General features: G+C 37.3%; 1 protein-coding gene across 2 annotated transcripts in view; it reads left to right on the top strand.

Moving 5' to 3' along the window:
* marchf3 (E3 ubiquitin-protein ligase MARCHF3) overlaps nucleotides 1-16,429 on the top strand; it is a 39,079-nt gene extending 22,650 nt beyond the window's left edge. For both annotated transcript variants that reach the window (XM_007252436.4, XM_022681294.2), the window contains exons 3-5: nucleotides 4,895-5,099; nucleotides 10,534-10,743; nucleotides 13,737-16,429. In XM_007252436.4, the coding sequence (XP_007252498.1) occupies nucleotides 4,895-5,099; nucleotides 10,534-10,743; nucleotides 13,737-13,895 (574 nt within the window). In that variant the 3' untranslated portion in view covers nucleotides 13,896-16,429. The remainder of the gene's footprint in view (nucleotides 1-4,894; nucleotides 5,100-10,533; nucleotides 10,744-13,736) is intronic.
* The last annotated feature ends 2,401 nt before the right edge of the window (nucleotides 16,430-18,830 follow it).

The following is an 18,830-nucleotide window of genomic DNA, read 5'->3' as shown; positions in this document are numbered from 1 at the left end:
TTGGCTCTTATTGTTTAAGGATTCCAATCTAACAGAAAGTTGAATTGAAACCCTCCATCCTCAACACCACAAAGACAAATTGCTAAAGGGTCTTTCTATAGCTTTTTACTATTTTCTTAATTGTTTTGCCAGATCTTAATAGGTAGGTCTCCCCAATCAGATCTTATCATTGGTCAGAGGAGATTTTCTGCTAACAGACACACCTACTTTGTGTTTCTCAGTGAAGGCAAGGTCAAAGATGCTATATAGATTTTTTTAAGAGCAAAAGAAAGGATATTCTACAACATTTTGTATGAATGGACAGATAGATGTCCTTTCATGGTCCTTGAGGGGAATTTAGAGACAGTCTTCTGATATGAAAAGTTGTTTGTTTTAGAAGATAGAAATTCTAATGAACAACTCATTTCATCCCCAAACCAAAAGACATTATTTTATAGCTTTGTTCCAGGAACCACTTCAAGAATTAATTTGCAAAAACAGATTGCTATTTTTTAAAGTTCAAATTTTAGTATTTTACTTTCATTTATAAGAATGTAGTGTTGCATATACATATAGAGGCAGTCACACTAATGTTTTCTGGTTCATAAGAGCTAATTGTGTTCACCCATTTCTTCTTTTTTTAAAGCCTTCTTTAATTTAGTTTTTGAGTAGAATAGACAGTTTGAGTGTAGATCTGGCCCCAGGCAGTTCATACCATGACGACCGAGAGATGTGTGACCATGGAAGCCCAACAAGTGAGCTCTCAGGGACCCTCAAGCAAGCTCTAAATTTAGAGCTTTGATTAGCGTGTGTGTGACAGCTTTGAGGCTGCTCTGTGTGTCAAAGACCAGACCCGGACGCCCCACCTCCCCTGGCCTCCTCCAGGCTCCACCTCACAAAAGAGTGCTGTAGCCAGGCGACAGCTGCCACAGCTGCGCTCACGCAGAGACAGAACCAGCGGCGGCGGCTCTTTATCCACTACAGCCCGGCCACTCTTCAGCACTGAGAGTCTCGGTGCTCGGTGTCTGAGACACACCCTCCCGTCTGTCCGCAACTGCGGGCAGGGCTGAGATGTTTGTCATTCTGCAAAGTTTGCAATTATAAGATTGCTGGATGAGCTGTAAATACGGCAGCAGCCAGATTGATTTATAGGCCTCATTTATTTTAATTGGCAAAAATAATGCCATAAAGTTTAAATTGCAGTTCGTTTGTGGTGCAACAGAGCAGAAAAGGAAGCAAAGATAAGTAAAGCTACTGCGCTTCTCTAGAGAACTGACTTTCAACAGGATGTGGTCCAAAATCCTCCCTGAGGAGAAAAACCCATGCTATTTTTTTGTTCAGATGTTTTGCTAACAAGTAATTTATTTGCATATTAAACATGAAACAGTTTTTTTTTACTTGTACAATTTCCCTTCAGGTTAAATGGTAGCACTTTATTTGAAGCCCGTTTATAGAGGGATTTATTAAACATGCATAAGCGATAAATTACATGCATAAAAAGCAATGGAAACAAAACTTTAAAGGCCTCTTTAATTATACCATTAATCATTTGAATAAATTTAATCCACCCTATTAAATTGGATATGCTTCATAGCAGTATTATAAATACACAGACCTGTCAACAGTCATGGGATAGCAGTGTTTATTAATCCTTTTGTTTGGGTCAAACGGGTCAAAAAAGCTTGAAGATCTAGGAAAATTAGGTAAAAGTATTTTTTTCAGTATAAATATTCTTCTGCTTGCTTTAATTAGTGTAGTTAGCATATAATATGAGAATGATTCATCTCACATATTTGCACCCAGCCCTTTGCAAAAACAGAAACTAAAACTAAATTGCAATATTATGTTTCAATGTAAAACTATAGTGTTTATATTTTGGAAAAGTCATAAAGTAGTGAAACATTAAAAAAAGTTCAACATGTATTTTTTCATAAAAAACGAGTAAATTATGCTATTTGAACCTTTACATGTTAGAGGTAAGAAACACCATTGACCTAAATGTTGATAGAATAATTAGCCATGGAGTTAGTAATGAAACATTCACACTGCTTGTTAGGATTCTTCTGGTTTCAGACATTTTTGGATAATTAAACCAATGCACCAGGTCAAATTAACCCGGGAACACCATTGCTGTTCCTGACAAATGAACATAACATACTACACCTGTATATGTTGTGAGATATTATCTTGTGTGTGGGACTGAATATTGAATTATCAGAATATGGAATTCTTTACTACAAAACTTTTAAGGAGTGCATAAATATGCTAAATTTAAAATCTAAAAGAATGTAAAATATTTATATTTATATAAAGCAATGTGTGCAGAAGCAGTCTGCATGCCTACTATTGGCATAAAAATCTCTTTCTGAAGCTGTGTGGGCATTAAACACTCCACTCAATCCACAGTGTCATGTGTGTACTGGGAATATGTCATAGAAGGCATTTTCACCCACAGTGGACAGACAGCACAGTGGGTGATAGTGATTGTGACCGGCTGTGTCTGGCTATAATTGACTATTTCTGCAGCCCTAACCCTAACACATCCATATTCAAAGCAGCGGGCTCCACACACACATCCCACAGATCAGTGCAGCATTCTTCAGCTTCCAGAGGACATCCAGATGACGAAAGTCACGGGAAACCCATTTTTGTTTCACTATGAAATATAAAAAGAAAAGCTGTAGGATCAGCCCAGATCATGCTGTAAAATAAATGCTTTCTATGAACTTGCTATTTAACCTTAATTTACTTCCATTTTTTGCTTATAAAGAACCAGTTCCTTGTACTTGTACAGAATAGAAACTGAAGAAAATCTGATGCCATTTTATTTTAAATATTCAACTCATATAACAGTAATTTCAGATGCATCCTGGGGTATTAGCCTAAGTATACTTTATGTTGTTGATTGTTTTCAGTGTAATGTTTTGTTAAATCTGCCCATAAAAAAATATAATCTAAATCACTCAACAAATATTTTGCTATATAAATGTGTGTCCGCATTGTTGAGCATAACACTCTTCTGTTTGATTTTATATGTCTATGTTCTGTTCATATGTAATGCTAAAGGATTTATGATTCACGTATTTATCATTTCTGGGCAGAGAAGGATTATCTTGTTTTGCCCTGCAGTATCTAATGCAGAGTTGTTTTTCCATTTCAGTTTCGTCCATAGACGTTGTTTTGTTACAGAACAGCAGTCTCTGTTGTCATCTTCAAACAGCCCTGTTGTTGATGACATTTCAGATACATTTCTGAAATGCTGACTGTTTATCAAAACACTGAGCGTGACGACGACAGCTAAGAAGATTAAACGTCATATAGGGAATTGATTAATCAGAGATGAACATGCATATCGTAAATGAAAACACAAATCTGCTTTATACTGACTACATCAAAATACAAATACAAATACAGACACATTATTAATTCCATCTCTTTAAAAAATACAAGAACAAAGACATTACTCATTTTGTCAAATCTGCATTAACAGAGGTAAGAATGTATAAAATATGTAAAAAATAATTTTTAAGACCTTTGTTGAACCTTTATTTCCATAAATACACTTTAAGCTTTAAAGCTACTTAAAATTTTAATAATTAAAAAAATATATAATATAATAAAATCTACAGTATTCCCTATTACACCCAGTGTTATTTGTGTTACTTGTTGCTCTAGTGTATGAAACAACTGCTCTGCACACTTTTTCTGAGAACTGTGTAGGTGTTCAGAGCAGTTACTCACTAAAACAGCTGAACTAACATCAAATAAAGTAGGAGTTTATGAAACCAGAACTGCTCTGCATTTCTAAAAAAATCCATGGTGAAACTGCAACCTGTTTGACTAAAATGCAATGAAGAAATACGAAAGATTATCATACAGTGTAAAGTGTGGAAGCACATACCTCACTTTGTGTAAAATGCACTCAAACTGTCTAAACCTATTTCACCAAACACCTACACCCATCCTAAAGGCCTAATGGCTTATGTGGTAAATGACTTTGTATGGCACAGTTCAGACTACAAGAATTCTGGAGCTCAAAAGCTGACATATTTATTTGTATGGCGAAGTTAATTATTTAGAATTTTAACTTTAACATTGTTTTTTTTGTTATGAACTTGTAAGTTGGTGCAATTTGCTGTTAAAAATATCTACTGTATGTTTCTACTGTTTCACCTCTGACCTAAATTTTTAATAGATCTGAACATGTACGTATGCATCTGAAGTTTAAAATGTTAAGTAATTTTGAAATGTATTTTTTAACTGCAAATCACACCACTTCACACATTTAAACCACAAAAAGCATGGTTAAAAATCTAATTTAAAAATTAGGCCATTCAGTGTTTAAGGTGTATCAAAAGTTAAATGTATATTCAATTGAAACATACAAAATGCAAATTTTAATACTGTCAAATATTGAACTTTATATCAAAAATAGCCAAAATAATGTGCATAGAGAAAAACAGTTGTATCAGCCATATTAATATTATATGTTGTGAAAAACCCATAAAGCTATTACTTATTACAATATACAATATACATGAGGATTGCATTATAATTGGGGTTTAAATTTTTGCTCATGTATTGTTTTTCTAAAATCAAGGGTAAAAAATATAATAATTTATCCTTCTTTTGTTGGAATAACTGTATCTGCTGTCCAGTGGAGGCTTTATATTAGATGTTAGAGCCCATCTATAAGGATTTTATTGCATTTATTGAAAAAAATGATTTCACAAGTTGATGACAACTTAACCCATCATCATTCCACAGATTTCCACCCTTCTAGATGAGCTGTGTCTGAGCATTTGCACAGAGAGTAGCCAAATTTAAACTGTTTCAATTAGATTTTAGGAATTTTAGTTTAAATTGTCATACTATGAAACGTTTACAGCTTCTGACTCCTCTCTCTTTCCTCCAGTCCTCTCGTGGATCGACCCATGTGCAGGATCTGTCACGACGGCGGTGGGCAGGAGGAGCTGCTCTCACCGTGTGAGTGTGCGGGGACTCTGGGCACCATCCATCGCAGCTGCCTCGAGCACTGGCTCTCAGCTTCCAGCACCAGCTTCTGCGAGCTCTGCCACTACCAGTTCAGTGTGCAGCGTAAAGCACGGCCTCTGCTGGAGGTACGCTTTCCATACTCTCTACACTCTCCATACTCAGGAGGATGTGACCTTGTGTGGCTTGTGGTTAAGGGTGGTAGATTACATCTGGCTGTGAAAGTACTGTACTTTCGATAACATACTGCATAATAATTATATTGTCAGAAAGTCACAAAAAGCATGTAAATAATAAATTAGAGTATGATACATATATATTTTTTACATTTACGGCATTTAGCTGATGCTCTTATTAAGAGCGACTTACAAGGTTATTCCTATTACAGAGGTGGGCTAATTGGTGTAGCACAGCATTGTCACCCAGATGTGGAATTGAACCCCTGGAATTGTAGCCTTCCACATGGTAGCTCACTGGCAGGCTGTGGTGTTATCCACTGCTCCACACCAACAGACACACTAACAGACTAAATTAACTGGTCAGATATTCATACACCATCATGCTGTTGTCAACTGATGTTTAGAAAATGCTTTAGAATTATTTTAATAGGAATACGTTACTTTTGTATTAGCAGAGAACCAAATAAATTTCAAGAGCTGCCTAACCAGCTAGCTTAGCAGTAGAGTGTTTTTTGCCTGGATGACCAGCTTCTCAACCACCTTCATCATCAAAGACCAGCTTAAACCATCTGGAACCACCAAAATCTGGTCTTGAGCTGTATTTTCAGTAGAAATATATGGTTTATTCTAGAACATTAATACATATTTTGTCTCAGATATTTGCTAGAAAAGTATTGATATTGTAGCAGAATTTATTAGCACTCACACTGGGCGCTTAAAATAGTCTAAAGAGTTTCTATGTATTTTTTTACAATTACTAAAAAAGATACATATTTGTTTTTTAGGGGGAACATCTGTTGCTTATATTAAAGAAGCAACCTGATGTTGAGCATACTGTTTACTTTCACTAAATATTAATTATCAGCTGTTTGATAATAACAAAATATATAATGTTATGTTGTTTGCAAAAATATTCTTGCCTAATTAAAGATTTTATGAGAAAGCCAGCAAACTCCCCTTTTGAGGATCAGTGTGCAAAGTACAACAAAGATAGAGGAGTGAGAGACAGTGTTTGAATTTGTTTGTGTGTGTGTGTGTGTGTGTGTGCACGCACACAGTGACTTGAGACTGTTGTGCACAGATGGAATGTGATGGCTATGTGAGCAGAGAGAATCTGAGGACCCAAAAAAAAAACACACACTAATGAAAACCACCAACAGCAGCTCCTGAATTTTTTCAGTGAAAAAGATATGAACTATAAATAACCACTAATATTAATAAAGGGCCATGATAACATCTCTGTAGCAGCAGTGCAGAAATCCCTGATGATAAATGTCCTTGCTGAGATCTGTAAATGACTGAGCCTGGCAGGCACAAACACATTTCCTGGATAATGAGTAGCCTAAACATCCTGATTAGAATCCCGACGTTAGAGCTTTAAACACTAAGATAAAGACTTTTACCCCCTTAATTTGAGCATATAATGCGGCCATTAAGTTCCCCTTTTCCTTTATACAGGGTGGGAAGATATGTATGGTGGCAAGAACCAAAAAAGAGAGAGTTACAGTGCTAATAGCTCAGGCTAGCTAGCGTCCCCCTGCTGTGCGCATGTGTGTGTGTCAGGTTACTGGAGTGCATAATTGCAGTGCAGCAGGGTTCAGTTCAGCCCATTTATGCAGAATCCACTTACTCATCCCTGCATACGGATGCAGTGCTAATTACAGCACAGTGACAGGGGATGACCCACCACAGTGTTTAGCACAAATTTTTAGCATTGGAAATTTCAGCATTGGGATTTACACAGTGTGAATTAGAAATGATGTGTGGGTAAAGGGTTTAGTAAGGGTGAGACAATTTCAGGACAATAACGGCCTCAGCTTACTTCCTTACAAGCAAAGAGGATTCCAAAGAGATCATTTACTTTTTGAGATTTAATTTTACATACTAGGATTTAGATTTTAAAATACTTCTGAAGAAGGTAAAGTATTAATTCAAGCTTTTTACTCAAGTAAAAGTTTCAAAACAACTTAAAGTATAAAAGTAAATTAAAGAGAAGTAGATTCTATTAAGGAAAAAACACATTTTACTAAAAGCCATCATGAGTATAATATTTTAATAAAATAATAATGTTGAAAAACTTGGGATGCACTAAGCTGCCTGTTTCAGCTACATTAATGGCTATTAAAAATAAATTAAATTTAGTACAATGTACAGCTCTGGAAAACATTAAGAGAACAGTTTCTGAATCAGTGTGTCTGATTTTGCTATTTATAGATATATGTTAGGGTAAAATGAACATTGTTGTTTTATTCTATAAACTACGAACAACATTTCTCCCAAATTACAAATAAAACTATTGTCACTTAAAGCATTTATATGCAGAAAATGAGAAATGGCTAAAATGACAAAAAATATGCAGAGCTTTTAGACCTCAAATAATGCAGAAAAAACAAGTTCATATTCATAAAGTTTTAAGAGTTCAGAAATCAATATTTTCATCACAGTTCTCATGCGTCTTGGCATGTTCTCCACAATATTTTTCCTTGATTTTACCAAATTTTGCCTAGTCCAATGGTGGTTCTAGGCTTGTCAGTAAGCTGATAGGCTGGGTCAGGTGTGTTGGGAACAGGGTAAACACTAAAAGTAATGAGTGAAAGGCAGGTGGGAACTATAGGCTCAGGGTTTAAGTAAGGTGAGCCAGTCTCCAGAATGGAGCATTTCCTGATCTCAGCAGTAACCGGGTACTCCATCTACATTGCGCAGTTTGTCAACAAATGAATGTTTTGAGCTTTTCCTGGGTTTTGATACAAAGTTTGATGGCTATACAGCAAAAATGGTATGAGCATTTATTTAAACATGTATGGCTTCAAGACAACCTTGTTATAATAGTGACAAACTATGATTGTGGTTAGTACTGAACTTTTTAAAAGCTCAATGCACAATTTGTATTTACAACAGTGGGGTAAAAGTCACTCAGCAACTGTAGGGGGAGCCATGGAGCAAAAACATAAATTCTTGTCAAATGCTGAATTTTAGCCAGGCTAGGAATGTGTTCTGTAGCAGATTATAAAGGAAAAAGCCTCAGGTTCTATCAGGTTGATAACAGCCTTGTTTAGTAAGTGTTTTTAAATGGTCTAATTACAGACTCTTAATTTAAGAACCTGATTGAGTTGATTACATATTTAGAAGCTTTCAAATAAAGGAAATCAAGTGGATTAATCTGAGCTTCATTTAAACAATGCACACAATTGTACAATGTAATTATATTTATACACTTGTACACTTCATATACATCCCAGGCTTAGAGGTCTGGGGTCAGCCATGCCCTGTTGACCCTGGAGCCGTGGGGATAAGAAAAGCCATGATCAAGGGCTCAACAGTGGCAGCTTAGTAGACTTAAGTATTGAACTGACAACAGACCAGTTACTGCAACACTGTGCCGGTTAGTTGAGTTCTGCTGCTGGTGCACACATTACATTGATCCATTATCTCCTGAAAACTAATCATGAAAAACTATTATAAATATTTTTTTGTATAAAGTTATTGTTATATCTAAACTTTCTGACGTAGAGTCTCAGGGTTAATGAGTATTCAAAAGCTGTTTGTCTTAGAGTGGTGTGGGACTAGCTGGTGAAGAAAGAAATATGCTAATTTTACAATAATGTGATTCAGGCCAAGACCAGACCGGCTCCATCTTGAAGTAAGCAGTGCCCAATAACTGAATTACACCCTGCATCTGCATACATCATTTTCAAATAGTGTTGACAGCATAATGTTTCCTGCTTCCTCTCAGTGCACATCTTAAAAAACAATGATCAAAAGTTCTAACCACTTTAACCTTCTAACATTCAGTTATACCAGTATTACTTCAGACATGAAGAAATATTGACTATTATATAAGTGAAATGACTTTGGCCTGCTTTTTCTGATTTGTGGCTGTATCACCTTGGAAAAAAGGACTTTTTAGAAAAAAAGTGTTGGGGTGTAGTTAAAATGGTGGGTTTAATAAGAGCTGGAAAGACAGAATTTAAATTATTCTATATGCTCTTGATGTATTTGAGTGCTTGCCCCTGTGTGAGAAATCCATGAATACACTTTGAGCAAAGTCGATTCTAACACCCAACTTCAATCAAACTTGCAATGCTAACAGTTGCTACTGATCTACTGGCAGCTGCCACTAACAGCAGCCACCAGCTTAGTGGCTGATTTAACTTGCTGAGAAGTAATTGTCACTATCAGCTATCATTGGCTGAATAACTGATTCCCATTAATAATATAATTTTGACAGTGACCAATAGTAGTGACCTAATTCTAATGTCCAGTTACAGCTCTGGAAAAAAAATAAGATACAACTTAATGATGATGTTTTTGCTTGATTTTACCTAATTAAAAACCTCTGGAATATATTTAAGAGGAAGATGGATGATCACGAGCCATCAAACCAAGCTGAACTGCTTGAATTTTTGCACCAGGAGTGGCATAAAGTTATCCAAAAGCAGTGTGTAAGACTGGTGGAGGAGAACATGCCAAAATGCATGAAAACTGACAAAATGTTGATTTCAAATTTTTTTATTTTTTTATTTTTTTTGCATAATTTGTGGTCTGAAACCTATTTTTTGTTATTTCAGCCATTTCTTTCTTATTTCTTATTAAGTGACAATATTTTTATTTAAAATCTGGGAGAAATGTTCATAGTTTATAGACATTGTTTAATTTACTCAAACATACCTATACATTTTTTCAAAGCTGTATATCTGTATTGCTTTGGGCATGAAGAAATATTCTTTCATTTGATGATGATCATTAAAGTATAATGCCTTTCACCTGCTTTCTTCTGAGCAACTTGCATGATTATTTGTTTTAGGAAATAGTTTCTGCTAGATTTTAGATCATTGCTGTGAGAATCTGAATATATTTAGCAATAAGAACATCCAGGATATTGGAGGTTCCCCACCCTTCCTCATCTCAAAAGAATTGGGTGAAGCACCATCCACTTCCATCCATCAGAGAACACAGTTCTACTGCTCACCAGCTCAGTGTTGGGGGACTACGATGTGTGAGTGCAACTTAACGTAGCTAAATATTACAAATAAACTACATTAAAAGTGGTGTCCACAAACTTTTGGACAGTATTATATTAACCAATAATTACCCATATCTCTTTATAGAAAGTTAAGTTAAGATTCAATAACAGATTATGCTATTATTACATATTTCATATGTATGTAGGTTGAGAAATGCAAAAGTATACATTTAATTTCCGTAGCACCATCTGCAAGACCTCAGTGTTTAGCAAAAAATGCACAACCCCACATGAGACAAGACAATATACAGACTGATTAAATCACCAGTCCAGTAAATCAAACCAATATACAGATTATTGAATCAACTTTTAAAAATAATTTAAAAAGAGATCTGCTTTTTCTCTCTTCTCTTCCTCTAGTGGCTGCGTAACCCCGGGCTGCATCAAGAGAAGCGCACACTGTTCGGAGACATGGTGTGTTTCCTGCTCATCACGCCGCTAGCCACCATCTCAGGCTGGCTGTGTCTGCGGGGGGCTGTGGACCACCTTCACTTCTCCAGCAGACTGGAGGCTGTGGGCCTGATCGCTCTCACTGTAGCACTATTCACTATTTACCTCTTCTGGACCCTGGTTAGTACATCTGTCATGTCACACAGCTCACCTTGTGTTTTGTTTTACAGATTATTATTATGTTAGATTGATTGTGTTTCTGTTAAAGTGCTCAAAAACTGTGGATTTTAAAATGTAATCTAGTAAATGTTCTAGTAATTTAGTTAATTGGGCAATGCTAAAGGAGAACTCCGGTGTAAAATTGACTTTTGGTGTAGTAAAACATGATAAAATGTACTTAACTTTGATGAATAGCACATCTCTGTTCTCCCACAGCGTTCGCGAGATCCAGAAATTTTAACAGTTTGTCCAAACACCTCTCAGACTGGGTAACACGGGGCATAATTTGCCCCGTTAAATCGCTTTTTCTACCGTTATCCAGCTCAAAGTAGCTCCACACCTCCTTGCTAGAATCTAGAGAGCCCTGACATATAAAACGAGGCATTAATAACTTAAAAAGTGCACAAGAAGCTTATTAAAAACCACTGTTTACATCCTATAACGCTAGATAATGTCATAGACATATATATAAATAGATTCCGCATAGCTTAGCAGCCTGCACCTGAAGGCAGGCAATGCAGAGTCTATGTATATATATATATATATATATATATATATATATAGATATGTCTATGACATTATCAATACAAATATGGCAGCGCTTGGAGCTAAAGCTAGCATTACGGGATGTAAGCAGAGCTTTTTAATAAGGTTATTTTGACCAACGAGAGCTAGTTAATAAATCTAAGCAGGGTGTAAAAGAGAAGAGTCAACTTGGCAGGTTTAGTTGGAGTAAGGGATAAAGAATTTAGTTTTTTCTCTATGTTCTTGATTTATTTGAACACTCACTGCATTGGGACAAGGCCATGGATGCATACTAAGAAAACGCGGTTCTGATAACCAATTCCAAACAAAGCGAGCCAAGGCAACTTACTCCCTTCACATACTGTCTTTTCAGCTGCATCAAACTGATAGCCAGTTTGGTTAGTGGCAACTACCAGTCAGTTAGTGGAAGCTATTAGGGGCAGCTGCTAGTCAGCAAGTGGCAGCTGTTAGTACCTGTAATTTGGGGGAGGTGTTGACACTTCAGGAGCAGTACAACAGTGCAACAGCCCCTTACAGTGTACCAAACCAGCTCACTGTGGTGGTGTACCAATGGGTTTACTTACAAACCAGAAACATTATAACACATTGCGCCTGTAGGGTTTGGTTTTATTTAATACTAAATAACTTTTAGTAGTAGTTTTGTTAATGTTTTTTTATTTGTGCTTGTGTTCTAAGAGAGGTTTTGGTGTGGTTGGTTTGGTGCCTTACATAACTTCCGTCTCGCATTGCTGGTAGGGCATCTAAAGGCACTAGTGGCATAATAAACAAGAAAATGGACTCAGCTTCAAGAAAAAAATCTAACGTAGAATTCTGTCATATAAAGCAATAGATTGTTCCACAGAGTTCCCTTCTAAAAACTTCTCCAAAAGTTAAAGCTCTGCTCTGACTGCAGTCAGATTTTGAAGCATATGTTTCTGAAGAGCCCTTGAGAGAAGTTCCCACATGTGAAGCTGCCAGCAGCTCGCCTGTCCTGGAAATTAGATGTTGTTTACTCGCGCTTAGTGATGTGCAAATAAACAAGCTTCAGTACAGCTGTTTACTGATGTTTACTGATTGCTGGGTTGTAGCTGTCTAAGCGATGTGGTCCTTAAAATATTATGAATAGACAGAAACAGACCGCTAGACCGTTTGCTCACTTCCCTCCTTGCAGACAGTGCTGACAGCTTTTTTACATGTCCCGTTTTAGATTGTCCTGAGTGGGTGGCAGTGTGTTTAGTGTAATAGCTTTTAAATCTAGAACTGTGGCGCTCAAAGTCTCTGTGATCTCCCAAACATCAGAAGCAGCTCCAACCCTGCCAGGTCCAGCTGTTAGCAACATGACTAACTCGCTCCAAACCTGCCAAATCTGTCTTTTAGCATTGTCTGCTATTCTAGGCTTCATAACTCAGGTTAAAAGTTACCCACAGGCATAAGACACAAATGATAGCAAACAGCAAGACTTACCTTGCATAAACAGCAGTATTACATTGATCTGTCACCAGCTGTCATCAGATAATCCAGCTCAGAACAACTAAACAGCTAAAATCCACTTTTCAGAAATCATTTCTCAGTTTAAATTCCACATCAGCCAGTATGTCTGTCATCCACTCTCTGCCTGATTGTAGTTTGTGGACATAAACAGATTTTTATGTTTTAATGTTAAATGCTGTGTGAAGGTTCTGCACAATTGATTAATTAATATTTCATTGACAAACAGAAATAAAAATTCAGATGGTTTATATCAGTGTGTTTATTTGTTATGTATTTTGTTACTCAAAGTAAGAAAAATTGGGGCGCTGAGTGGTCCAGCTGTCTAAAGCGCTGCCACTATGAGCGGGAGGTCGCAGGTTCGAACCCCAGCTCATGCAGCTTTGCCATCAAGCTGCCGGTTCTCAGAGGGAGCAAAATTGGCCCTGCTCCCTCCGGGTGGGTAGATGGCGCTCTCTTCCCACATCACTCCTAGGGTGATGTCCGCAGCACAGGGCGTCTGTGAGCTGATGTATTGGAACCGAGTCACTGGGCTTTCCTCCAAGCATGCTGGCTCCTCGGCAATACTTCATCAGCAGCAGCTCGAAAAGAAGCGGTGGCTGACTTCACATGTATCGGAGGAAGCATGTATTAGTCTTCGCCCTCCTGGTGTGTTGGGGCATCACTAGTGATAGGGGGAGTCCTAATGAGTGGGTTGGGTAATTGGTCGTGTAAATTGGGGAGAAAAAGGGAAAAATTTGAAATAAAATTATTAAAAAGAAAGAAAATGTTATGTTTCGATCAAACTGGATGCCTGAAGACAGTTTATTGATTCAACTGTGGTGTAAGATATGAATCAAGTATCTACCAATGTGTAAAGTTCATGTTCCCTATTGATATTAGAACGCTTTCTCTAAGCATCTCTAACCTCTACATCTGTTTTTCTATCTGGTTTTCTGCAGGTGTCTCTCAGGTATCACTGCCGTCTGTATAACGAATGGCGTCAGACTAATCAGCGGGTCGTTCTTCTGCTGCCCAAATCACAGCGAGAATCGCCGGGTAACCCATCACTGCCAGGACTGCCACGGACCAAACGACCGTCCAAAGAAACTATAGTCTGACAGGACTTTGGACTCTAAAGGAGAGGACACAGAGGAGCATGGCCTCAACTTGAGAACTGTGGAGACTGATCTGAGTCTTAGCAGGAGATTCCAGAGTGGATTTACTGAGACACACTGATGAATTTGGTCATCTTGTTTAACTCTGAGACTAACTGAGACTACTGAAGGATGTGGATTGCTGTTTCAGAGCATTGGAGACAGAAAAAACAGCTGTTTGTTGACTGTAAAGTTGCTGTTTTCAATAGCAACTCGTTAGCATGATGCTAACATTAGTTGTGGACATAACATGCTCTTCAGTATATCTCATTCGCTGCGTTGACTTGGGAACATTGAGCAACATTAAGGATCAATGACTGTTTTTGTTAAACCTGGACATTGGCAACACATTGACAGTTCAGAGTCAGCATGGTTCATTTGTTTTCTGCTGGACTCCATGCATACCCCATGTGTACTAAAATAAGGTATAATATTTAACATATATATCCAGTTCAAACTGAATGTCTTTCCAAACTTACCTTAATTTGTGGAAGGTTCAAACTCAGTAGATGCCTTTCATATCATATGTTCATACATATATGACCATAAGTATCCAGACTACCCTTCTATTGCTGACACTGGTGTCCATTTTCACCCAAATTGGACAATAGATAATTAAGTAGTAGTAAAGATGTGTTACCCTTATAAAAAAAGCACTGTCAATAGTAAAATGGGCTGCTGATATGGCTGCACATGAGCCTAAAGCACTGGAGCTGCGTCTGTAGAGAGATTTGTATAATGAAGCACCAGCCAGTATTCTGGGATGAGTAGAACATGTCGCATTTCTGATTTAGCACTAGCATCAATCATCCAACTTCAATGCCTGGCTTGACTTATTATTCTCTTATGACTGAATACAATCAATACAAATCCCCCAGCTATAAATACGGTGGCAAAAAAGAGACAAAATGCTCATTTATTCTTCGTAATGTCAGTAGAAACATCAGAAAAGGTGTCTCACAAAACACTGGACATACACTTTGGACATTGGCCAAAAGTCATGGGATAGCAAAGTCATAGCATAGCAAAACAATGTGTCCTATGACTGTTACCATCCCATCCCATAGAAGGTAAAGAACACTGCACTGACATTCAGGATATGCATGTGGGCATATCCCATGAACAGTAAGTTTTAGCCAAATGCTGCTGCTGCACTGTGTGTGGTAATGCCTTCTAAGATTCATTCATATTCATGGTATACTGAGACAAAGGTGTCAAAAGTATTCAAATGCATTACTCAGGTAGAAGTGTAGATACTGGGGTTTAAAGGATAAAAGTATAAAGTAATGTAAGGGGGAAAAATGAAATGCCATTAATGACAAAAGCTAAGGCCATGCCATAGAGTCCTATAGTGCACTAGTACCTTCCCTCCCCTAAACACATTTTACTAAAAGTTATAAATTATATTATAAAAGCTATAATGTTATATTAAAATTCTAATGTTAAGAAAAAAAATCTGTGCAAATATATTTAAGAAGCTTAGTTGGACATTTTACTCAAGTTCTCCTGAGTCTCTCTTGAGTTCATACTAGGCTACATACGTCTGCTATGTTCAAGCTGGAGTGTGGGCGTGATGTGTTTAGGTGTGATGGATACACGCATATAAACCAATAGGGTGTCAGAATGGTATATGTTTATACTTCTCTACATCCAACCACAATCAGATTCACTTTATTTGGATAGGGTTTTTTTTTTTTGAACAATGAGAAACCAGAATTAAATGAAATAGGACAAACAAGGCTATTTTTAAAATGTAAGTTCAGATAATTGTGTGAAATGATAATAAATAGAAGTAAAAATTGGCTGTAGAATAATTACCAAAAATTCTACTTAAGTATGGTAATAAAGTATTTGATTTTCCTTACTTGACACCTCTGTACTGAGATGCCAAATTTTGTAAGACACGAAACCACGAACCATTAGCACACAATGCACTGCACTGTCCACTGTAGTTGTGTAGCAATGTGTTTTATGATGTATTCCCACTACACGTGACACTGTGGATTGAGGAACTTTAAATGTTATCTGTACAACTTTGAATTCTGAACATTCTATCCATCTAGCACCCACTTTAGATCCCCGCTTGATAATTCACGTCATCTTGCCATGAGCACACTGGATAGTGTTGAACCTTACTTACACAGTAGCACCTCACAACGTATATATGTCTGGGTGTTCCCAAGCCATGTCATGTGTGGGGTAACACTCTTCCCGATCGGTTTACATACTTTTGTCATGTCAGCTGTCCCATAACTTTTGGCATGGGTTAGATAAATAGCAGCAGGACTAAACAATAAACAGTCTTGAGGGAAAGAGTGGCTGAAAACTGAGAGACGCACAAGAAAACACAAAGCCTGGTCTGGTAAATTCCACATCATTCTCCAAGTAGACCATGAATTCTTGTTCTTCCCCCTCAACAAGGCTTGGGAGACTGTGGTGGATCGTTCCTAACTGCAGCGCGATGTGAAATATGCTTTTAATAAGGATTGCTGTGCATGGAAGTGTTAAAAGCCTTTCATGCTTTTTGTTTTGTTAACGTTTTACAGTACAAGTAATTAATTTTGAATTATTATTATTGTCGTCATATGCATTGATGGATTTTTTGTTGTGGGTGAATACGAGCGCTGCAGGCACTGAGACAAACAACCACTCCAAGCTTTTGGCCTTAAGATAATGACTCTTCTGTGGTGTGGACTGGACTCATTTCCCCCCGACTTTAAGCCATGAAGAGGAACTCAAACGTATAATCAAATAAGATGAAGATAAAATCCTTCAGATCAGATTTGTGAAGTGTTTGGTTGAAAACCACATAAAAACCATCAGCTCTCTTCTCCACACTGTGAAACATAGCCTTTTAGCATTTGCTTTTTTTATTTTGGTGAAAGAAAGGGCTTGCAGATTAGGCAGACACAACAATATTTGCTCAAAACTTGTTTTAACGTCACAGCTAATTCTCAACCAGTTGTCTCAACATGTTTACTATTAAATTGTGTTCAATGACTATGTTGTTTACTTTTTAATTTGTTAATTAAAAAGACATTTTTCAACTCTTTTTCCATGTGTTGGCTTCATGACTTTACCAGCAAAGTGTTTCAGCAACGATGACATGAACACTACAGCAATATTATGTAGCAATTTTAACTAAAATATATAGCCAATAATAAAAAGAATGACACCTCAGTCATTGCTACTGCTACTTTTAAATGCCTCAGTATCACTACTGGACTGAGAATAGTTTAACCAGAAATAACTAGTCGACAGCTTCCTGTGAAAACATACAAAGACCACTGACTAGAGAATGACAAACACAAACTGCAGCAACAGATTCAGAGCTTCTGTCTCTGACTTTGCATCTGCAAGATGAAGCAGCACAGCAGGTGTGTTTGATAGAGTGAACAGTGAGTGAATACAGTGTTTAAAAACCCCAGCAGCACTGCTGTGTCTGATCCACTCATATTAGCATCACACACACAAAGACCAGGGGGCTCATGTACTAAGACTTGTGTGGACTTCCAACTAAAATGTTCCATATGCTCAGAGCTGGAAAGTTCCGTATGCACAAAAAAATTGGGAAGTATCAAACCGTGCGTAGGCCCAATCCCACGTAATTTCTCTTAGTACATGGCAATCAATTTAAAATTAAGCGCAATTGCACGAACACATCACACCTGCCATGTCTCCTCCCTCAATTACGCAGAGTATAATGTTATAATATTATTAATAATAATAATAACAATATGCTAGAGTATAATATGTTCGTCAAGAAAGTGTCGCAATGCACGTAGCGTAGCCGCTATGTTTTAAAGGAATTATTCTAAGATGGATAATAAATGCTTCATTTAAATGCTTTAAATGAGACGAGTTGCTTACCAAGAAGCCACCCGTCACGCACTCAGCTTGTAATCTTATCCAAACCATGCTCTTGGAAATCTGAAACGGTTTATAAGCCATTCATCAGCATGGGTCAAAGAACCATAAGGGTCACGGAAAATGCGCTCTCGACCAATTCAGCCATTAGCAAGATTTTCCAACGTGTGCGTAAAGGATATCTTAATAGTTGTAATTTAAATGCATCGCCTCTAAGTGTCACCAAATGACACTCAATACATACGGAAAAAAAAACGACCATACGTACGCCCGAAATGAAAGTTCTGTGGGGAAACGCACTCTTACGTTCAAGTCACATTTAGTACATCTAACCGTGAGTGTGAAATATGGCGTACGCTAATTTATTTTTGGCCCCAGGTTCACATTACACTATTTTAAGCCTGATTGTCCACTAACTGACCGTCACTGAAACCTTGGAAACAGATTGCCATTCGTTCAACGTTGATTGGTCTTGTCACAATTTTTAAACTGCTAAAAAATGGAGAAGGGTAATGCTGCAGGCCGGAGCCCCAGTGGGCAGAGCATGTGTCAATCATTTTCGACTGCAGTCAATCAGATACTACACTTTCGTTGTCAATCAGTTTTTTAAGCCAATCATTAGACAGACTTAGCTGTCCATCATTTTTTACTGCAGCCAATCACCTTAACAGATCTGTCAAAAGAAGGCGCAAACTGCGGCGCTATCGGTTAAACATAGCGCGATTTAAACTTCTAAACAGCGGTGAAGCTGAATCTGTATGTGTTTTACAAAATACTATATTAAAAGCTTAAAAACATTTTGTAGTTAGTCCTGACTATATGCCGCTTTTAAACAGAAGTAACTTAATGAAAACGTTAGAAAAGCCCTGACTTTAGATATTTTTAAATCAAAGATTAAAATACTCGTTTTTCTGGAATGGCACTTTCGTGGAACGGCACTAAAATGTGTTTAAACTGTTAATATAGTATTTTGTAAAATACTTATACACATTCAGCTTCACCGCTGTTCAGAAGTTTAAATCGCGCTACGTT

This window comes from Astyanax mexicanus, chromosome 20 (assembly GCF_023375975.1).
Source record: "Astyanax mexicanus isolate ESR-SI-001 chromosome 20, AstMex3_surface, whole genome shotgun sequence".
Taxonomy (NCBI): Eukaryota; Metazoa; Chordata; class Actinopteri; order Characiformes; family Acestrorhamphidae; genus Astyanax; species Astyanax mexicanus.
Note: the sequence above shows the minus strand (reverse complement) of the source record. Positions and strands in the feature narration are given on the sequence as shown.